The 23,348-nt window shown below is 25.7% G+C and overlaps 1 protein-coding gene across 1 annotated transcript; it reads right to left on the bottom strand.

Moving 5' to 3' along the window:
• Positions 1-827: 827 nt before the first annotated feature.
• LOC107612684 (putative terpene synthase 2) lies at positions 828-5,808 on the bottom strand. The gene is made up of 7 exons (XM_016314390.3): positions 5,631-5,808; positions 5,167-5,449; positions 4,706-5,078; positions 3,772-3,990; positions 2,901-3,039; positions 1,297-1,545; positions 828-1,193 (listed from the first exon to the last, which is right to left on the bottom strand). Exons 1-7 carry the CDS (start codon positions 5,763-5,765, stop codon positions 897-899), a joined length of 1,695 nt encoding a protein of 564 aa, XP_016169876.1. The 5' UTR covers positions 5,766-5,808; the 3' UTR covers positions 828-896.
• Positions 5,809-23,348: the final 17,540 nt, after the last annotated feature.

Genomic DNA, 23,348 nt, shown 5'->3' with positions numbered 1-23,348 from the left:
TCTGAGAATATTTTTGACAAAAACTGTGTATCATATTTTTGTCTAAAGAAAAAAAAAACTTTTTTTTAGCGTATTTTCCTTATATTTTATTTAGTTTAAGTGATGATGTATTTAGTTTGCTTTTAATCTTGTAAATTATTTACTATTGTCAATAATTTACAAGATTGCTCTGGGTTTATTAATCCTTTGGTGTTAAAAATCTGAGATATCATGTCTTGGAAATGGCGTGCTGATCTTCGGTTGATCTTGAGAGATGCAAATACAGTAGCAGACATCATGGCAAAGACTGCAATGAGGACTATTTCTTCCCAAGTGGAGCTTCCATTGCCTTTGAAGGAGTTTGAGAGTAGTATTCAGCGAGACTGCCTTTCTTAAGCAGTTTCTTGTTTTTTTTCTTTCTTAGTTTTTGTTTATTTTCTTTTAAGTCACCAAAAAAAAAAAAAATTTAGAGTTCAAACTATAAAGAGGTCAAATATTAAAAAGAAGTCAAAATTCTAGCAAATACTACAAAGCCTTCACTTGATTCGATTTATGAGTTGCGCCAATATATCAAGACTGAAGTTCAGATTTATGAGTTGCGCCAATATATTTTATTAGATATTACTTTTGCTTAGGCATATACAAGGTTTAGTGTATTTTCTTCATTTTGAGTAGGAAAGGTTAAATATATACGAGGTTTTAGGACTTGTTTGCATGAGCTACTAAAAAATAATTCAAAATTTTAAAAAATAAAAATAATTTTATATTTAGATATTTTATATAAAAATATTTTTTATTTTTTTAATATTTTTACTTTAAAATGTTAAAATTTTGCCAAATACACTAAAGAATTAAATTTTTTTTTTCTCATTTCTAACAATTTAATGGTCCAAACAAACAATTAAGATGCTTCTTTCTCATGTTATTGGCACCGGATCAACAAGCAAAGCTTCAATGCATTTCTTCATTTTTCCTTCAGCATGAGTGTAGCAATCTTCATCTTTGTACATCACATCCAAAAATCGTGACATGTTGAGAATATTCATTAGAAACGGCCTTGGAACTTCTGTTGGCTTGAGGCATTCCTCATTTATATCCTTCCAAGCATCTGTAACTCCCTTTTGCAATTCTTGAATGGCTTCTTCTTTAGATACACCATAATCTCTCATATAGCATTCTATTATTGAGGCAACATGTTCTCTTTTTTGTTCAAACTGTTCAATGAGATTTAGCTTTTAAAATAACTTTCACATGACTAAATAATAAGGAAAATTCAATTATAATATCAAAATAAAGAACTTTTGCACATGGCTATACCTCATTAGAGACAATGTCATCCATGATCCTGCACATAGTTGCAGAAGCTGTAACAATTTTGGGTTCATTTGTTACCCATTTAAAGATGTCTTTTGTGGCCATATCTCCCATGCCAACATAAGAAATTGCTATGAGCAACGGATAACCAGATGAGATTGCTGATGTTTGGATGTACTCTGCCATTGTTGGTATATACTTGTTATTCAACCATTTGACCTCAGTCATGTAGGCTTGGATTGTCTTTTGAAGCTACCATTCAACATGTATATAATAAATTCATTATTGATGATAGTGTGTTTTTGGAGAATTATGATGAGATTAATTCAATGTTGCATCTATACAAGAGACAGAAACTAAAATAAACTAAAATAAGTCTTAGTATTGTGTTTGGTATAAAGTGAGAAACAGAGACTAAAATAAGAATAAATCTCTAATTTAATTTGCACAAAGTATAAAGTTGAAATTAATTAATTGAAATGAGGATATTTTAAGTATAAAATGTTATTAAAGTTTCAGTCTCCGCTCCCACAAACTCCAATCCCATGTGTCCCCAGTTTTTAGAGTTACTGAAATACTAAACTATTGGAAACAGAGACTGAAATTTTAATACTAGTCTTTAAACTAACAAACATAATACTGAGTTTCAGTCTCCGTCCTAGTACCTCAGAACAAACGCTATAGAGGTAGCGTTTGGTGGAGAGACAGAGACGGAAAGACTGAGACTGAGAGACTGAGATTGAAATAAATCTCAGTATTCTGTTTGGTACAAAATGGGAGACAGAAATTGGAACAAGAATGAAACTCTAATTTAATTTGCACAAAGGGTAAAATTGAAATTAATTAATTAAAATAAGGGTATTTTAGGTATAAAATGTTATTAAAGTTTCAGTTTTCATCTCTAAAAATTTTAGTCCCCCTGTGTCCCTAGTTTTTGGAGGTACTGAAATACTGAAATTTTGGAGACAGATACAGAAATTTTAATACCAGTCTCTGAACTAATAAATATGATACTGAGTCTCAGTCTCTCAGTCTCAGTCTCTCTGTCTCTGTTTCTCAGTCTCTGTCTCAGTAACTCAAAACAAATGCTACCTTAGTTTCTGTCTCACAGTATCAGTCTCTTAGTCTCTTTTTTAAGACTAGAATTTAAAAGAAAGACTGAAATACTAAAACTAAATTAAATCTCTATATTATATTTAGCATAAAATATATAAAATTGAGTAATGTCCTATTTGATTCAAGATAAATATGAATAAAATAAGAATATTTATTAAAATATCTTTAGTTATTAAAAAAATATTGTTAAAATTTTAGTTTTCATTCTCAAAAAATTTTATTTCTTTGTGTCTCTATTTTATGCTGAGTCATGATTTTCCAATTCCAGCTCCAATCTCTAGAAAAAAATACTACTTTAGTGTCAAAAGGATTATTAACCGATTTTGGCTTTAACAAATCTCAAACTAATAAACTTCTTCACTCATGTTGCATCTATCTTATAAATTTAAAATGGTTATTTGTTAATTTACAAGCTAGATATGTCCAAATTGAATAAGTTTAATAATGACAGAATATAATAAAGAATATATTATCGAAAATTCAAATCTTACTTCTTTTATGACATATTTAATGCAATATGCTCTTCCTTGCTTTTCAAGCTCTCGTTCTGCTTCTTCATAAATCTTGAAGAGAGACTCATATATTAATTTCATGTATTCTGGAAGATCATTTATGCAACTAATATCCCACCTGTAATAACCATGTAACCATATATATTAATTTTCATTAAGAATGTTGGATACGAAGAAATAAACGTTTTAGATTGATTTTAAAATTAACTCTTTGAATAAAAAAATTAAGAAAAATGTAGGAGAGATGCACAAATTGTTGGAATTGAACTGAAATTGATTGAGTTGCAGCCTCAATAGATTTTTTGAAGAATTTTAAAATTAATGAGAGAAAAAATATAGAATTGATTCAAATTGGTAATAAAATAATGAAATCAATTAATTAAATTGATTTTGTTAATAAAGGAAAGATAAAAATAAGAAGAAATATGAGAAAAAAATTTTGAGAATCTAATAAAAATAGAAAAGTTAATTGTATAATTGTATATTTTTATTAAATTTTCAATTTTTTTTTATATAAAATATGTATAAAAAATAAATACTGTGACACAAATGGTGAGTACTATGACAAAAATGTGAGGGAAAAAATTGAGAATTTAATAAAAATATACAATTAATAAATTCTCATTTTTTATATAAAATATATATCGACTAGAGCAATCAAAATTAGTAGTTATACTTATGATAAAAACTTAGGTGCAATCAACTTTATATGAAGTTGATAATTGAAAGCCGTCAGATAAAAATTTAGTCAAATTATTCAAATCATTTAATAGCTCACAACTATCAACTTCACGTGAAGTTGACTGTACCTGAATTTTCAACTATATTTATTCATAATTGCTAACCGAACCTTTGAATTGCCTCGGTGAAAAGTTCCAGTTCATCCATGGTTCCATACAAATCATATGTATCATCAACAATTGACATAAAAGCGATCAGTTTTGTCAGTATTTTCCTAATTTGAGAATATTGGGGCTCAAAATAAATTGCCAAAATCCAGTTACAACATTCCACAATTCTATCTCGAGTAAATGGCAGTTTTGCAGCAACATCAACCTCTTTCCACCACCTAAATGAAACCACAAAAACACAATAACGAAATTTAAACACTCTTGGGAAACAATTTATATGTTAAATTATGGAGAGTTTTGTTAAATAAATAAATAAATTTACTCACTGATGTCAACAAAAGTTAGTTAATTTAATTTCAGTAATATTAGGACGACAAAAAAAAAACAGGCCAAACAGTCTAAATTTATTTTATTTAATATGTCTGTATGTATTGTAAGGTGCATTAAATAAAGTTTAAAATAATAAATTTGACGATTTTTGGTTAATATTTTTTACTATTAAATACTTTTTATTTAATTATTAGCAAAAGAAATGCACATCCAAAATTTAAAAATTCAAAATTCAAAATTTATTTATCTAAAAAACATGTTAGCTTATTGATTTTGACTTAATTTATTGTTCCTAATGGCAATAATGCCAAAGGGGGCAATTCACCAGCCATGAGGTCCCTCCTTGCCGTATTTAAAGGTTGAAGAACAATAAAACAAACTATTGGAAAAAAATATTTTTATAAAATGTATATTTTTTTGTTTGGATTCATTTCAAGAACTTTTGTCTCTATAATAACTTTTTTGTCTTCCTTTCTTTTGGTTATTTTCATTAATTTGATGTTACAATATATATTAGCATATAACTTATAACAAATATTTAACAAAAATAAAGTAAAACTCAATATATATCAAAACTAAACATTTTAAACTTAAAGAGCTTACTCGCAAATGTTGCCAACTTCTTTTCGATGCAAGTTTTGTAGGAAATTAAAGTCTAATTTTGCAAGAGTGAGTAGAATTTGATTATGGGTTGGATCTTCTTCATATATTGAAATAAAACGGCGTGCCTCCAATCTCGGCAAACCTCGGTGTAAAGATTGCTTTAAACTATAATTGACTTGTGCTGCAAGTGAAGGCTTCAATTGGGTCGCAATGGATTTAAGTTTAGTGGAAGCGAATGCATAAGCTTCATCTAATATTTCTTCTCCATGAATTCTGAGATGACATGCTTCATACAACTCTACCAATCCCTCCACATCCTTCACAAGTTTTTCACTGAAATTTCCATTCTCATCCTTGTATTTGTTGAACACATCTAGATATTGTACAAAAATTAAACTAAGGTTATTATTTAAAGCCAAAATATAAAAATAAGCTAAAAAGAATAGGAAAAAGGTATATACTTGGTGAAACGTGATATCCTTGTTGCCTTAATAACCTAAAAAGCAAAGCAAGTAAGCGAAGGTTATCATCAACAATTATTATTTCTCCTTTTTTTGTATAATTCTTGTGAATTTGTTGCAGCACTTCATCAATCTCGCTTTCAAAGTGATAATGAATGCCCAAATGACATATTAAATCAATCAAGTTAACTATTTCTTCAATGGGTTTAGAGATATCAATAAGCATTTTGACTACTTCTTTCTTCAGTTTTTCAATTTGTGCCTTCGTTTCATCATCAAATTCCTGCATTATATCCATGTGTTGAAAGTCTTAATAAAGAAACAAAATAATAAAATAAAAGATATATATACCTAAATGCTTATATATATGTGTATAAATATATGTAAATTTTAAAAGATATATCAGTTGATTGTTATTGCATTTGCATGCATGTATAAGCGAGAATATAGATAGATAGATATACCATGGATTGTGAAGCATATTGAAGGAAATAATCCTTCCAAATACTAGGATGATAATTTGCAGTGTTTCGATCAAGCATGTTGAATTTTGCATCAGGGTTGAAGCAACCAAGTACTGAAGTGTTAGTACTACACATCCTTTATTTCTTTATCAATATTGGATTCTGTATTATGATTTCTACCATGCCTACTCATCATATATATAGGAAAAATCTGTGGTACAGAGAGAAAAACGGATATATTTTTTTACTTAAATATTTAAGACATTACTCATTTACTCTCCTTTAATTTTAAATACCACGTGTTGTTCGTATAAGGAATTTTCTATGCCACGGACGTTTCTATCATTTAATGTTCATCTCTGATTTGAGATAGAATTCTAGTCAACCAGGAACCTCTGGCGCGAACAAATTAATAGAGTGAAAAAAATAAATATTTAATTATTAGAGTAAAGTATCGTTTTTGTTCTCAACGTTTGGGTAAGTTTTATTTGTGTCCCTAACGTTTAAATAGTCTTATTTATATCCTTAACGTTTATAAAAGTGATTCAATATTATCCTATTATCAATTATACTAACAAATCATATTATATTTTTCAATTATTCTCACTTTGACGTATTCGTTCTCAATTAGATCTCACTTTGATGTGTTTGATTTTAATAGGGATAAATATGGTTTTGGTCCAAAGATTTTCAGCCAGAATCGAAACCGTCCCTCATTTAATTTTCGATTTAGAATCATCCTTAACGTTTTTTTTCGTATTAAAATCGTTCTTTTAAAAAAATTTTTTAATTTAATTCCTAAACTACCTCTATTTTAATATAAAATTAAAAAAAAAAAGAAAGAAAGGGAGATACAAAGAAGCGGGGTGGGTGAGGAGAGAAAGAAAGAAATTGAGGGGGGGGAGCGAGAAAGGGGGGAGGGTGGAGGGGGGAGAGAAGGGGGACGCCATGCCGCCGCCCGCCGCCCGCCGCTTCTTCTTCTTCTTCTTTCCGCCACCGCACCGCCGCCCGTTTCTTCTTCTTCTTCTTCTTCCAGCCGCCGCACTGCCGCCCGCCGCTTCTTCTTCCCGCCGCCCGTTTCTTCTTACCGCCGATCCACCGCCGCATCGCCACTTCTTCTTCTTCTTCTTCTGTGAATTCTGTGAATTGGATTTTTGTGAAATTTCTGGATTTTTTTGTGATTTCTGTGAATTGGATTTCTTGTTAAATTTGTGCTTGAATTTGTTGATTTTTTGTTTCTGCTTCTCTGTGTGGAGGTGGAGGTGGAGGTGGGGGGTGGGGTGGGGGGAAGGGAAGACGGGGAGGGGGAGGGGACACGGGGTGGGGGTGGGGGGAAGGGAAAGGGGAAATGGGGGAGGGGGACGGCGGCGGCGTTGGTGGTGGTGTTGGTGGTGCTGGTGGTGCTGGTGGTAGTATTGGTGGTGCTGTTGGTGGAGGTTGTGGCGGTGATGTTGGTGTTGGTGGTGGTGGTGGAGGAGGATGTAATTGTGTTGGTAGTGGTGAGGGTATTTTTGTCCAAAAAAAATAAAAAGAACAATTTTAATACGAAAAAAACGTTAAGGATGATTCTAAATAAAAAATTAGACGAGGGACGATTTCGATTCTGGCTGAAAATCTTTGGGACCAAAACCATACTTATCCCTTATATATTATACCACTATTTGTGTTTAGATTCAATTATGTCCCTAGAAAAGTGAATTCTGTAAATATTATAGGAATTAGTTTTAACATTTGATGAACTATTTTTTAAAGTAGAGTATCAATTCTTTCCCAGACATTTGTATTTTAACTTTAAAAATATTTTTTTATTCTTAAATGATCAATTATAAAATTAAATTTTGATATATTAAAAAAATATTATTTTTATTTAAAATATAGTTAAATAAATAAATTATATTTTTAAATAAAATATATTTATAAAAATATATTTTTAATATTTTTATTTGAATAGATGGCTTTTCATTTCATCAGTCACCCAAAAAAATTCTACTTATTAAGAATCACGAAAAAAAAAAAACTCTGTATTATGATCTACAATAAAAACAATATTTATGTTACCACTGAAAGAACTGGTAAAATCATATGTAATTTAATTAAGTATTTTATGTACAAAAATTGAGAATAGTAAATTTCAGTTCAGCTGGTTTAATTTATAGACTTGGGAGTTAATACTCAATTTGGTCTTTAAATTTGAACATAAATTTTAATTTAATTTCTAAAATTTTAATTGTTTCTATTTAGTTTTCAAATTTTGTAAATATGATTTATATTAGTCCGATCCTTGAAACAATTTTCGACACACAAACATTAATGAAACGTTGACATAGATAATCAGATGCCATGATAAAACCTGTAAAATGATACAATTTTGGTTTTAGCGCACAAATAACCCAAAAATGACATTATATCACTTATTTTTTAAGGAAAATTTTTAATAATACCACTTATAAAGTCTATTGTGACATCCGGCTGTTTATGTTAGCGTTTCATTAATTTTTATGCGTAGAAAATATTTTTAGGAACTAATATGAGTCGTTTACAAAGTTTGGAGACTAAATAGAGACGGTTAGAAATTAAAGGTAAGAGAGTGCAATAAAGAAAAGATTTGTATGTATATCAGATGTATAGAATGATATAATATAAAATGATATTTATAGTGAGAGCCTAGATAGTAATGCAACTGAAGATTGTAGTGCTAAGATTAACAACAGAATCAATCAATTCCAATAAAGAATTAAAGAAAAAACCATAAAAAAACAGTTTTTAATCGTTTCAGATATTTTTTTTCTTTTTTTCTTAATTTGGGGGCTTTTTTGTGTGAAGGGATGTGGTAAAAAAAAAAAGAGAAAGAACTTACTATAATAAATTTATCTGTCAAGAATTGGTTAAGGTCCTCCACCATCATTATTACCATTAATTTTGGCTTGGTTTGTTATAGGAGTAATTTTGAATTTTATGGCAAGAATTTTAAAAGTGCAGGTTGAATTATGAAAGAATGAAAAAATGAGTTGAGATTGAAAGTGGAATAATTTAAAAATTTTATTAAAAAAGTAATAAAAAATTAGAATTTAGATATTTTTATTATACGAAATCTATTTTTATAGATATATCATTAATTTTTTTAATTTATAGGTATTTTTATCAACGTTCGTAATTTTTATAGATATTTTGATAATTTTTTCTTTGATTTTTACCATTAGAATTTAGAACATTAACACAAACATTATTTGGGCATTAACACAAACATGTGATGCTTCCATATTCACCAATCTCTGCATCTCTTCAAATGCTTCAATTGCTTCTCACCCATATTCAGAATCCATTTTAGTTACCAAATCCGACATCATTACGTTCTATGAAACTACACGTTTATTGCAAGTTTTTTTTGAACACCTCATAAGCCTTATCTAAACTACCACTTCTAAAATACATACATAAATATGAAAGAGTTATATATATATATATATATATATATATATATATATATATATATATATATATATATATAGTTCTAATTTTAAATGTTAAATATTTTTAATCTATATTGTAATTATGGTTCTAATTTTAAAATGACATTAATTAATCAATTTTTGCAACAATATTGTATTAGCTGGAATAATTAATTGATCTATTATTTTTATTTGAAATAATATTATAAATTATTTAGACCACACACTCCGAAACTATGAACATATCTATATTAACTTTTCACACTTTTTTTTTTGTTTCAGTAAGGTAATCAATCATTAAAAAAAATTAAACTTTTAAAATAAAATAATCAAATATATTTACAGCAAAATATCAAAATTTACAATAATACAAATATCAATCACCACTATTTTTTATATTTTAGTTCATATTTTAATCATATTATTTACAAAGTTTAATTATATTATTTATAAAGTTGGATTTTACCTATAAATTTAATTTAATTATATTTCTAAAATTAAATCTATGCTGATGGAAAAATTCGAATTAGGATACATTATTAAACAAAAATAAGCCACTACCTCACTGATTCTTAAAAAGTGTAGATTAATTGTATTTCCTAGTGTAATTTATAAGATAATTAATTTTTTCAAGATCTTGAAAAAATTATCCTAACTAAAATTGGTTTTAAAATAATTAATAATTGGTATCTAATAAAAAGTCACATAAAATAACATAAGATAGTAATATATTAATAGAAATCAAATCCTAGAAAAAGGATAATCATTTGATGTTATGCATAATTATAGAAATAATTATTTTACATTATTGGAAATCTATATTTAATAATAATTATATAATTACTTTTACATGACAACAACAATAAAATTGTTTATTTATTAGATAAAAATTATTATGATTTATATTTAATGTATAATATAAGTTTACGATTATGCTGCTATATTACGTGTACATACTAAAATCAACCATTAAATTAAAGTAGCCACTATTATAAAATATATATTGAAATATATATATATACATTGAAAATAAATTAAATTACATATATATTTATATACAAATATATTGGTAGCTGATTTTAGTGACTAATTTTAATATATGAATAATATTTTTGATAAATTTAATACAAAAGTTAAAATATTATTATGGGAATCAATAACATATATAATATTAAAATAAAATTTATGTAAATAAATTATACAATATAAGATTTATTATAGAAATATGCTGATAGAAAATATATTTTGGAGTACAAAAAATATATGTGTATTTTTTTAATGAAATGGTACACTTCTGTACTTCATATCATAAAACTCATCGATAATAGAATTTGTGTCAAATCTTTTAACAATTTTTTTTATGTAAATCAAAAGACAATTAATAAGAAATTCATTTCTCATTTTGTTTCTGAGTCTATTCTTCACAACATTCATAGATAGCTAAAAAAAAATCTTTCAATTATAGTCATTAAAATAAAAAAAAATTAATACCAAACAAATCCAACAACTAATGATATGTTAATTAAAAACTTTTTTGTCTTTATTAACTCTTGACATAACTTAAAAATTATACACAAATTATTTAATTCAATATATTAGGAATATCAAATTTATAATATCGAATTTGCATTCTAATATAAAATTTCTTTTAGTCATTAAACTCATTTAGATAAAATCATTCTACTATTTTTTTTTTAATTTATCATCTTAACATATATTTTTAGAACATCAGTTAAATAAGTTCTTCGATCCAACATGACCCGAATACTTTTTGGATTAAATGGTTCATCTCATAAAATTTGTGGTTCATAATTCACCTTTGGTGTCAACGTTGGAGCCTTGGAGGGAATATAATTGTGGACCATGTGCTGCTTTGTGGTTCTCTACTTCTCTCCGCTCAGAGTAGAGTTGCTTTGAACGATAAAAACAAATCTCATAAAATTTGTAAATTGAGTGGGTTCAAAGTTTAAACTACTTTTATTCACGCACATGTTTGGATTATTCACGCACATGTTTTTTCTTTTTTCACTTAAATATTTAAGACATTGCTCCCTTTTAATTTTGAATACCACGTGTTGTTCGTATAAGGAATTTCGTATACCACGAACGTTTCTATCATTTAATGTTCATCTCTGATTTGAGATAGAATTGTAGTCAATTGCGTTTGTTTGGAGAAAAAGTGCTCTTGTATATATACAAGTCTTTTTAGCAAATCAGTGATACAGATTATTTATATAATACATGTGTAAAATTACATTTTTTTTATTCGGTGTTTTTTTTCTTTTTCTTTCTCTTCTATCTTCTTTTTTTTTTTTTTCCTTTTTTGCGTATTTCATTTTTATCCACATTTTTTATTATTGTTATTGTTGCTACATTTTTTTTTCTTTCTATTGATTTTGTAATATTATGTATTTTTTATTTTTTATTTAATTTTTTCTTCTAAAAAAGAATTATAAGAATATAAAATAAGAAGATGAAGAAAAAGAAGCAGCAGAAGATGAAGAGGAGAAAGAAAAATAGTTTTGAATTATGCAAACATATCAGTATACATACACCAAAAATTCTTAAACAATACACTCAAATATCTGTGTTACATCCGAATTTTTTGCAAGTACAGAAACATATTTTCTCTAATGCTACATCTTTTTTTTTCTTCTTCTTTTCCTTATTTTTTTTTAGTTGAATGAATATAAGTTTATCATCTTTCAAGTAATTTTGCAGCATTATTATGTGTTTCTTTTTTTTTTGTTTATTTTTTTTTATTTTATTCTTGTTAAAAGAGTAAAACAAGAAAAAACTTGAGATGATAAAATAAAAAAGAAAAGATGAATAAGAGAAGAAGAAGAAGAAGAAAATGGTGATGATGAAAAAAAGAAGAAGAAACAGTAGAAGATGAGGAGGAGGAAGAGGAAGAGTTTTGAATTATGCAGAACTTATTAGCACACATACCGAAAAATGTTTCCTCTATTATTGTATTTTTTTCTTTTTTTTTTCTTATTTCTTTCTTTCTTTTAGTTGAATAAATGTAAGTTCATCCTCTTTCAAGTAATTTTGTAGCATTATGTGTTTCTTCTTCTTCTTTGTTTGATTTTTTTTGTTTTTATTCTTATTAAAAGAGTAAAACAAGAAGAAATTTGAGAAGATAAAATAAGAAAAAAAAAGATGAATAAGAAAAAGAAAAAGAAGATGATGATGATAAAAAAAAGAAGAAGCAGCAGAAGATGAAAATGAGGGAGAAGAAAAGTTTTGAATTATGCAAAACTTATTAGCACACATACATCAAAAATTCTTAAACAATACATTCAAATATTTTCGTTTTACACCCAAATATCTTCGTGTTACATCCGAATTTGCTGCAAATATAGAAAAATATTTTCTTTAATGCAGAACTTTTACATTACATTCAATTCAAATCATCAACGACGAAACATTATTCACCTACAGAATCATAAACTACTAACGAAAAAATTAAATAGAATCGAACCACACTTTAGCCACTTGATTGGATTCAAAATAATAATCAATTTCGTTCTGGTTCAATTGACAATCTAAACTTGAATTATTCATTATCTTCAACAACGAAATAACTAATGATGGAGGAGAAGGAGGAAAACGATGGCGGAGAAGAAATTTCAATAAAAAGAGGAGGAGGAGAAAAACGAAAAAAAAAATAACGAAGAAGAAGAAGAATGTGCAGTAACGGCACGAAGAAGAATGTGGGCACGTGAATACAAGTGACTTGTATCAAAAAATGACTTGTATGTGGAGAATAATTGTTAGAGAAATAGAACACTGAGACAGGAATATAAAGATACAAAATCGTATTTGATAAAAGAGATATAAATAGAGATATTGTATCTAGAGATATTGAATTCATGTATTTTGTGTTTATCTTTGACAAAAAAGACACAGAAATACTAACAAAAAATACAACTTATTTTTTATTTTTTCTTTTATTATTTTTGTTAATTTTTCATAATTATATTTTTTATTATTATATTTTTGTCTCAAATTTTTTGAATAAAAAAAATAAGAATAAATTAGATTTTTATAATTTGTTCTAATTTATCACCAAACAGAATATAAGAACATAAAATTTTATGTCTCTATCTTTTATGTCTTGTTTTTAGTATTTTGTCTTATTCTGTTCTCCTCAGAAACAAACACAACCTTAAATATCAAGAACCTCTGACAGAAACAAATTAATTAATAAAGTCAAAAATAAATATTTAATTATTATTAAATTAAGATAGTAAAATTTATAAATGATTGAAATTATAAATATAAGAGTAATTAATTTTTTTATTTTATTAATTTTTTATTTTAAAATATCTAAATTTGTAGTCAATTACATAGACATTATCCCAGTAGGATTTTTTTTATAAATATTTTAATAAAAATTTTATAATTTTATTTATTTAAAAATAATTTTTTATTTTTGAATGATAGATTATAAAATTAAATTTTAGTATATTATAAAAATATTATTCCTATTTAAAATATAGTTAAATAAATAAATTATATTTTTAAATAAAATATATTCATAAAAATATAATTTTGATATTTTATTTGAGCAGATGCTTTTTTATTTCATCAGTTCACCCAAAAGAATCCTACTATGGTCAAGAATCACAAAAAAAAAAAAAATGAACTCTATATTATGATCTACAACAAAAATAACAGTTATGTTACCACCGAAAGAACTGGTAAAATCATATGTAATTTAATTTATAGATTTTAGAATTTAATATTTAGTTTGGTCTTTGAATTTGTATGTAAATTTTAATTTAATCTCTAAAATTTTAATTGTCTTTATTTTAGTCCTTAAACTTTATAAATATGATATATATTAGTCCAATCTCTAAAACAATTTCTGACACACAAATATTAATGGAACGCTGACATAGACAGTTAGATATTATGATGAAATCTGTATAATAATGCAATTTTAATTTTAGCACTCAAATAATTCAAAAATGACATACATCATATCACTTATTTTGGGAGGAAAATTTTAAATAATACCACTTATGAAGTCCAGTGTGACATCTGGCTGCTCATGTTAACATTTCATTAACTTCTGTAAATAACAAATTTGTTTAGGAACTAATATGAATTACATTCACAAAGTTTGGAGACTAAATAGAGACTGTTAGAAAGGTAAGAGAGAGTAATAAAGAAAAGACTTGTGTGTATTTTACTTGTATAAAATGATACAATATAAAAATGTATTTATAAGTGGTAAGGGAATTAAGATAATAAAGACGTAATATCCTATAATAAATATTTAGATATACTAAATAATTCTAATGAAAACTAATTGATCCTAACATATTCTAACATCCTCCCAATTTGAGTTTGAAACTTATTCAAAACAAGGAAATAAAGAAAAAAATTGCATAAATAAATGGAACGGGTGCAGACGGAATTGTCGGAAGGAAGTGCAGGTGAAACTGCCAGAAGGAAGCGCAAACGGAACTGCCACAAGAAAGTACAGACGGAACTGCCGCAAGAAAGCGTAGACAAAACTTCCACAAGAAAAGCGCAGACGAAGCTGCCTCAAAGAAAATGCAGACAAAACTGCCGCAAGGAAAGCGCAGACGAAACTGTCAAAAACATGGCGAGCTGCCGAAAAACCGAAAAAGTAACCAACTACAAAGAGATGGTAAGATGCCGGAAGATGACGAAAAATTAAATATTTAGTTTTTCCATGAGAATAAGTAAGTAGTAAATGACAGTGCTGTTTGATTCATTAGACTCGGAAAAACTGTCAAAAACATGGCGAGCTGCCGAAAAACCGAAAAAGTGACCAACTACAAAGAGATGGTAAGATGCCGGAAGATGACGAAAAATTAAATATTTAGTTTTTCCATGAGAATAAGTAAGTAGTAAATGACAGTGCTGTTTGATTCATTAGACTCGGAAAAACATAAGATAGAGAAAATAGGCTAATTAGTGAGGTAAAAAAGTATCAAAAGAGTGACAATAGACAAGAAAAAATGGCATACAGGAAAAGTATAAAAAATACAGTGATTTTAATGGAAGAAAAACAACTTATCTTTTTTAAGGAGGATATCATGACTCTGATATTATGTTAGAAAGATAAGAGAGAGCAATAAAAAAAGGATTTGTGTGCATTACATTTGTATCGAATGAAATAATATAAAATAGTATTTATATGTGCTAAGAGAATTAAGATAATAAAAATATAATATCCTATAATAAATATTTAAAAATGCTAAATAATTCTAATGAAAGTTAATTGATTCTAATATATTTTAATAAAATTAAAACTTTAACAATTAAATTAACGCTCACTTGTAAATTTAGATGCCAAATTAAATATTATCTCATAAATTTAACTATCATATATCTTAGGAGTTAGGATACATATTAAAATGACTACTAATAAAAGTTCTTAAATTTTTTATTTTAATAAATGTATAATAAATATATTACAATTTCAACTTTATATTGTTTTTATAAAAAAAATAATTGATAAATTTAACTTATATTTTTAAAGTACATATTAATTAAATTTTTAATTTATTAAAAAATAGTTTATAAGTTTAGTTATTAAGAGTTGGGTAGTCTAAAGAAGATTTGGGGAGGAAAAAAGTTAATTAAAGGAATAAATAAGCTCCTGAATGGCACAGAGTTGAGTTTCATTGTTTCAAAGTAAAAAAAAAAAAAAAATTTGTTTTATACAAAAATTTATTATTTTATTATATTTAATTCAATTTTGTTTAAACTTTTAAATATTATCGGCGGGTCGGGTTTTTTTAATTGTTATTGTTAAAGGAAAGCAGCAGAAATAAAGCAAAAAATTAAAGCAAAAGACACTAAGACAGCAACACAGGTACATGCCCTTTCCTTTGTACTTTTCAATTGTTCTTTTAGAAAGAAACAAAAAAATTTAAATTATAAAGAAGCTTAAAAGCATTATTTAAGATACATTAGATTTGAAGCTAATGAAAAAAAAATGCACCCTAGTCCCTAGTTATATTCTAGACTAACAGAATTTTTGTAACTGTGCACCACATTTTTTTTTCCCCATTTTTGATGACTTGGGGTTGAGAAAAAACATTATGTTTTTAATTTTGTATTACTTTTTTTTCCATTTCTTTTTATAAGTCATTAATTTATTTGAATACACGCAATTATTAAGAAACTTATAATGTAATCTAAAAATAATATTATTAAACAATTTCTAATTGATGAAGAAATAAAAAAAAATTTTCAAACTTTTTATATATTAAGGATAGAATTATAATTTTGTATTAAAAAAAAGAGTGATGATATATATTGTAGGAAATAAAATGACATACAGAGGAAGTATTTTTCGACTAATTTTTTTGCATATGAGACCAAGTTTGATGTAATGCGGGGTTATGAAATTTAGGAGAGTTTGACAGTATTGTGATGGCAGTTAGGTGACGGGAAGAAATCGGACGATCCGATTTTTTGCAGCTGAGAGAGGACACAAATTGGACTGTTTGATTTGTGGTTGAAGGATGTCCGTTTGCATAGAAATTCGACCCAGCAATTTCATGCATTGATGTTTAACTTTTTTTGGTCCAAAGAAATCGGACCAACCGATTTCAAGGTTTCAAGACAAAAATTTGGCTGGACAATGAAATCGGACCCCGATTTCTGTGTTTCCAAAATTTTTTTGGCAGGCCTTTCCACTAATCGGACTGTCTGATTTTAGTGGTCCAAAAAATTTGAATCATGAAGAAAGCGGTCGGATGGTCCGATTTGGGTATATATATATATATATATATCTAACCCAAAACTGAGCAGCCCACGTCATCTTCTTTTTCTCCCATTCTCCAAATCTCTAAAGCTCGCCTCTGTCTTTCTCTTCTTCTTCTCTATTATTATGGATGATAGAGTGAGATTAAACGTGTATTATGATGGCCAAATTTTGTTATAAACATCTGAAGGAGTGAATTTTGTATGTGAAAATCCATTAGATATTATAATTTCATTCACATACACTGTCATTTGAAGAATTAAAATGTGTGATTTGTGAGAAGATGGATTCTCAAATATCTAGGAGAGTGTCGTGTATTCTGTACAGATATCCTATATCTGTATTTGGTGGGTTCGTTCAATTTCAAACGAAATACGTGACCAATGAAGCGAGCATGCAAGAAATGTTTTTAGTATATCTTGAAAGTCGGTCCCGAATATCGTTCATCGAACTGTATATTGAGTTCCAGCAATCTGCAGCGGACCGAGATATTGAATTGGAAGATTACAACAGTGATAGTGAGAAAGAGTTTGAAAGTAACTATAAGGTTGTTGATCCGCGTATAGGTGAAGATCAAGCTGACGATGCTATGGTGGCAGATGTGGCTGATGTGGCAAATGCACTAGCAAACCAACAGCTGTTTGAGGAGCCGACTTTCATACATTTGTTGGATTTGGAGGTCATGCATGCACCGAAATTTCCTCAATATATAAATGCAGATATGTCATAATTTTAATTTATGATTTGTGCATAGGTTTTGAGTTTGAGACAAATATTTAAAACAACAGTATATAGGCAAAATATAGCATATAATTAGTAATTATTTAATGTTTAATTATGAAATAAACATGTATGTTGAAAAATTTAGTATTTCACATTCTTGTGTGATTATTAATTTATTAAATATCATTTGATGACCTAGTTGATAACTTTATTAACTTTTGAATGAGTTATTCTTGATTTACGGATCATAGATTTTATTAATGCGACACGTATTTAAGAATTATTTACCAAAAATAAAATATTTGTGGCATGATTGCAGCAGAGCTTCTTGTTATGACGGATGGTAAATTTACCGTGGGAATGAAATTCAGTTCTAGAAAGGCAGTAATTAAGGCGATGAAAGATTATACCATCCGTAGAGGTGTAGATTATCGGGTGCATGAGTCAGAACCGACGACATTTTATGCTAAATGTATCCAGTATAGTACAGACTGTGATTGGCTGATCAGGATGAGCAAAATGTCTAGAAAGTACTGTAGGGAGATAAAGAGGTACAATGGTAGTCACACCTGTACTAGGGCCACCATTTCTCAAGATCATTCAAAGTTGGATTCTAACATAATTGCAGAAGCAATAATAAAGCCATTGGTAGAACACCCATCTATAAAGGTGAAATCAGTAATTGCGAAAATACAATCGAAATTTAACTACACCATTAAGTTATCGCAAAGCATGGTTGGCAAAACAGAAGACAGTGGAGTCAATTTTTGGAGGTTGGGAAGCTTCGTACAAAACTTTGCCCATAAGGTTTGAGGCTATGTGTCACAATGAGCTATCCGCAGTCGTTCATTTTGGAACAATGCCTGCATATCAGGGAGATGACTTGGTTCTTAATTTTATTTCTTTTACTGTTCTGATAGTATTTTTTAATTTTTAATTATTAAACCAAATTAATTATACTAATTATGTATATTAATTAATTGATTTGATTAATTTATTCATCATTAAAATAATAAATCTATGAATAAAATAGGCAACTGATATATATTTTCATTAATAATTAAATCAAATCATATATGTTGAGCAAAATTCAAATAATGTGAATTAATGATTAAACTAAAATAAGATAATTTTTTACTTATTCAAATTCAATGCAATAAATACAAATTAATTTTGTTAGATCAGATAATCATGATCTTCTAGTCTTCTATATATAGGTAGCCACAGAAAATTATAAGAATAATCATTTTTATCGTTTTTTACTATTTTAACTCTTTTTTTTTCTTTATGTATAATTTTTTTTATGTATAAATATACTCAAAATGAGAAGACATAGATGAGTGTTTTATTAATTGTTTGTTTGACAAACACTATAACCTGATAATGTCTCAATTTAAACATTTTACCGCTTGCGATGAAAATTAAACCTATAGTAATTCAGGATGACTAGTATATTTTTTTTTTATAGTATTGGATAGAAGAATATCTGTTAAAATAAATATACCCATTGTAATTAATTTTCTTTGTCAATCTATTACTTTTACCTAACAAACACATCCATGTTGAATATATTATTTTCATCAGAAGCCATACATAATTGATTGTAAATTCTATGTATAAAAATACTCATGTGATAACTAAACACCGTATTATTAACTCGCTAAAATTAATTCTCCTATGATTATCCCAATGTATAGGTTTAGATTATATTTATTTTCATTGAGGTAGATGAGCTTTTAGGCCTAATCACGGTTGGAGTTGAGGAAGATTAGAAAAATGCTAATAATATAAATACTTTTTATTTTTAATACCCAATAATAAATATACAAATTAAAATTAATATTGTTTCGTACAAAATAATAAAATGTATATTTTACTCAAAACATATTAATTCGTATTGACTGTCATTGGTTATTGGTTATGTTATGATAAATCTGATTATTAAAAAATATTAAAATTAACTTAAATATACACAATATTATTCCATGTCTTTTATTTTTATTTTATCATCATAAAAAGTCATATATTTGTAAGAGAATTTCATCTTTTTACCAACGGTTCTTTCATTCAGTAATTTCTATAAAAAAAATTGGATGATTTTGTTATTTTCAGTTCTTTAGTGTGTATGGATGATGCCTAATAATATTATGTTTGGTAAGAATAGACAGGATTTTGAAAGACTTAAGTATGGATTTTCTCCTTGGCATATTCATATATGAAGTGTAGAGTAGATAAAAAATGACTAATAAAAAAAATAAATAGTTAAAGCTTCTTGAATGCTAACAATCATAGTGCATAATAGGTCTTTTATAATTTTTTTGGATTTGATTGTTTTTTTATTATTATATGTTGTTCTGTTTAATTTGTGCTAAAGAGGCTTATGATGATGCCAACGAGCTATAGTTCAAATGTCATAGTCTCCTCATTCTTACTTAGAGATTTTGAGTTTGAGTCTCACTCTTAACTTTGGGGGAAGGGGGAGAGACTTATAATGATCATCTAATCGTATTAGTGTAAAGGGTAAAAGTGTTATATTTACTTTGTATGCTCTTAAATCTCATGGTCCTAATGAATATTTGTGACTGAATAATTATTAAAAAAAATTGGTTTAATATTTATTTTATATTCTATTTAAATTATAATATTGAGTACATATTTTTTTGTTTTTTTTAAAATAAATAATGCAATTTGTTTCATAAAAGCAAAGTTTAAATAATTGTGAATCAGATGATGATAAATATCTTGATATTAGATTTGTTATAAAAAATATTTTTAAAAGTATTATGTTGTATTATATAATTTTATTATATTTTTTTATCTTCAATCTAGATTATTTGGATTAGAATATTTTTAAAAAGTATTATTTAATTTTTTATTTTAAATTATTAAATCAAATTAATTACAACTAATGAATTAGTTTAATTAAATATTTAGATATCTTATATTTTAATTTATATATATAGATACATGACTTTTACAGTTTACTATTTATGTAATAAATTCTAAAAATAATTTTTGTAAGTTATAATTTATTTTTTATCTGCATATTTAATTTTTAAGAATATTTTTTTTTAATTTTTTATTTATAAATATTTTATTTTCTACTTATATTTAGATATCTTATATTTTAATATATATATATATATATATATATATATATATATATATATATATATAAAATGAATGTTTAACTTTATAATTTTAGATTATTATATAAATATAATTAATATGATCTTATTTCTATTATTTGAGCATCAATACTATTTTTATGAATTTTTTTTATTGCATAATTTACTTTGAAAAAAAAAAATTTGATTTATGAAAATTTAAACTTAAGCGCCTATTATAATTAAGCTCAAATTTCAATTTATTTTATCATAATATATAAATATTAAATTCTTTGATTAAATACTTATCAATATGATATTATATATAACTTTTATATTGGTAATTAAATTTCAGTTGCTATATAAATATTATATTTTAGATAATTGTATATTTTTTTGTTATTTTAAAAATTATTATATATTTTTAAGATCATTTAATTATGTTTATTTTTCTAAACGTATTGTCATTATTGGAGAGTAACTAATATTTGTGATAGTCTAAAATTAAAAAATAAAAAAATATAATATATTAACATTCTGAATTTTTGAAGTATAAATCTTAAAGTAAATATATATAATTATAATTAATGATCATAATTAGAAGGCTTTATTTTATTTCATTTTTTTAGAACATGTTTGCCTACTTAAATTTTATTTCGTTATTGATTACTATTTTTTTGGTACACTTAATTGTCGTTAATTTATATCAATTAAAATTTATAACTTGAAAAAAATAGACACATGTCTAAAAAATAAACAAAAAATATATTTGTTCTTTTAGTAAAAAGTTTATGTCACTTTAGTTTTTTTTTTTTGGCATTATACCTTACATTTTTATTATAATTAAAAATTTTACAGATACAACAAATTAATTGTTACATTATTAAATTATTATTAGAGATAAATTATTAAATATAAAATAGTAAAAAATATATAATACTTAGTTAATTATTATAATCACATTTAAAGGTATCTAAGTTATTTTCATATAATAAAAGTGACATGTTTCAAAAAATATTTGTATATAGTTTATTAACAAATATATGTGATATTTACTATAATTTTTATTTTTAATAAAAATATTATTTTATTAAAGTGATGCATTTTAAAGATGTATAAATAGAATTTTTATTAAAAAAAATTATAAGATAACAAATGCTATTTTATTTTAATTTTATCTTTAACATTTAATTTTAACTTTACCTTTAGAGTTTCAATATATTTCAATTATACCACTAAAGTAAATAACATTAATTGTAACTAATCAATTATATTATTTAATTTTATTAAGATAAATTTAAATTATTTAATAAATAATAAATAAAAATAAAATAAATAAATTTAATTTAAATAATTTTCTTATTATTTTTTATATATATGAATCAGAATGTGGCTTTATGTATTTTGATTAATAGTTCTTATTAAAGGAGTTACTATTTTGTTTACTAATATTTTAAATTTTCTATAATATTTTCATAGAGCTTGAGTAATAGGCTATTGTTTATAATATTTTTCTTAAAATTTTTTAGTAAGAATATATCTTAATTTTTGTCTTTCATCTTTTTTATTTATTGAATATATTAATTTTTTTATGGTGTTTTTTATCGACTATACGCATATCTTTTCTGTCTTTTTTAACTCTTTTTTAATTATTTTGTTATCTTATTTTTAATTATTTATTTTAATTTTGATCGTCATATGTTTATTGTATTTCATTTTATCTTAGTCTCAATTTTATAGTTAACTTTTAGTTATATAAAATTAAATAGTTTCTTTTACAACATACTTAAATATATTATCTATTATATACAATCATTAGAAAATAAACAAATATAAATTGAATATATAATTTAATTTTAATTTAAACTAAAAACTAAATGAATTGTCAGAAAAATAACAACTAATTTATTTTTAATTTCTCTATAATTTTATAAGTAAGTAAAAATCTCCCTATAACCACTAACATTGCCGATAAAAATTATAAGTTTCTATAAAATAAAAAATATATAAGATAAATAACATATATATAATTTCAAAATTATTAATAATAGACTATGGACTAATTTCTAAAAAGAAAATATTATAGATCAACATACAATTTTTTGATATTTTTATTTTCTTCTAAAATATTTTAAACTTATCAACATTTAAGTTGTCTCTACATCACTTTTTAAAGTATTATAATTTTACAAGTTGTAATATGTGATATTAGTTATTGTTATATATATAAAAAAATGTGACTTATTTAGTGTTTATCTATTTATCTTCTATTAATATTATTATAACAAGAATACATGTGACTTTATAAGAATGATATAACTTAAATTTTGATTATCTGAAAATTTATTGAGTGGCTGGAATAGCTCCACGTCATGAATCAATGAATGTTAACAACAGGGATGATCACAAAAACAACCGAAACGAATATTTACGGAGATTACTCACGTTTTGGGGCTAGATGAGAACTCGTAAAATCTCCACGACCCACCCACGCGAAATGGATGGGAAACAGACATAAGTACCTGCCCATAAAACCCATTAAATCCACACGAATATAAAATTACTAATTTATCCTAATTTATATATACATAAATCAATTTCTTGAATTTAATAACCCTAATTTCTGCCTCCAATTTGAATCCTTCTTTTTATTTTTTCATATTCATTCTCGGCCTTGACTCTC

Source organism: Arachis ipaensis, chromosome B8 (genome assembly GCF_059453495.1).
Source record: "Arachis ipaensis isolate K30076 ecotype BB chromosome B8, ASM5945349v1, whole genome shotgun sequence".
Taxonomy (NCBI): Eukaryota; Viridiplantae; Streptophyta; class Magnoliopsida; order Fabales; family Fabaceae; genus Arachis; species Arachis ipaensis.
The sequence above is the reverse complement of the archived record's forward strand: the minus strand, read 5'-3'. Positions and strand labels throughout refer to the sequence as shown.

Coding starts and splice junctions, on each gene's coding strand:
- LOC107612684 (XM_016314390.3), bottom strand. CDS start 5,765: ATGTGTAGTACTAACACTTCAGTACTTGGTTGCTTCAACCCTGATGCA. Junction 5,450..5,630: donor AATATGCTTCACAATCCATG/GTATATCTATCT, acceptor GATATAATGCAG/GAATTTGATGATGAAACGAA. Junction 3,040..3,771: donor TTCACCGAGGCAATTCAAAG/GTTCGGTTAGCA, acceptor TGGTTATTACAG/GTGGGATATTAGTTGCATAA.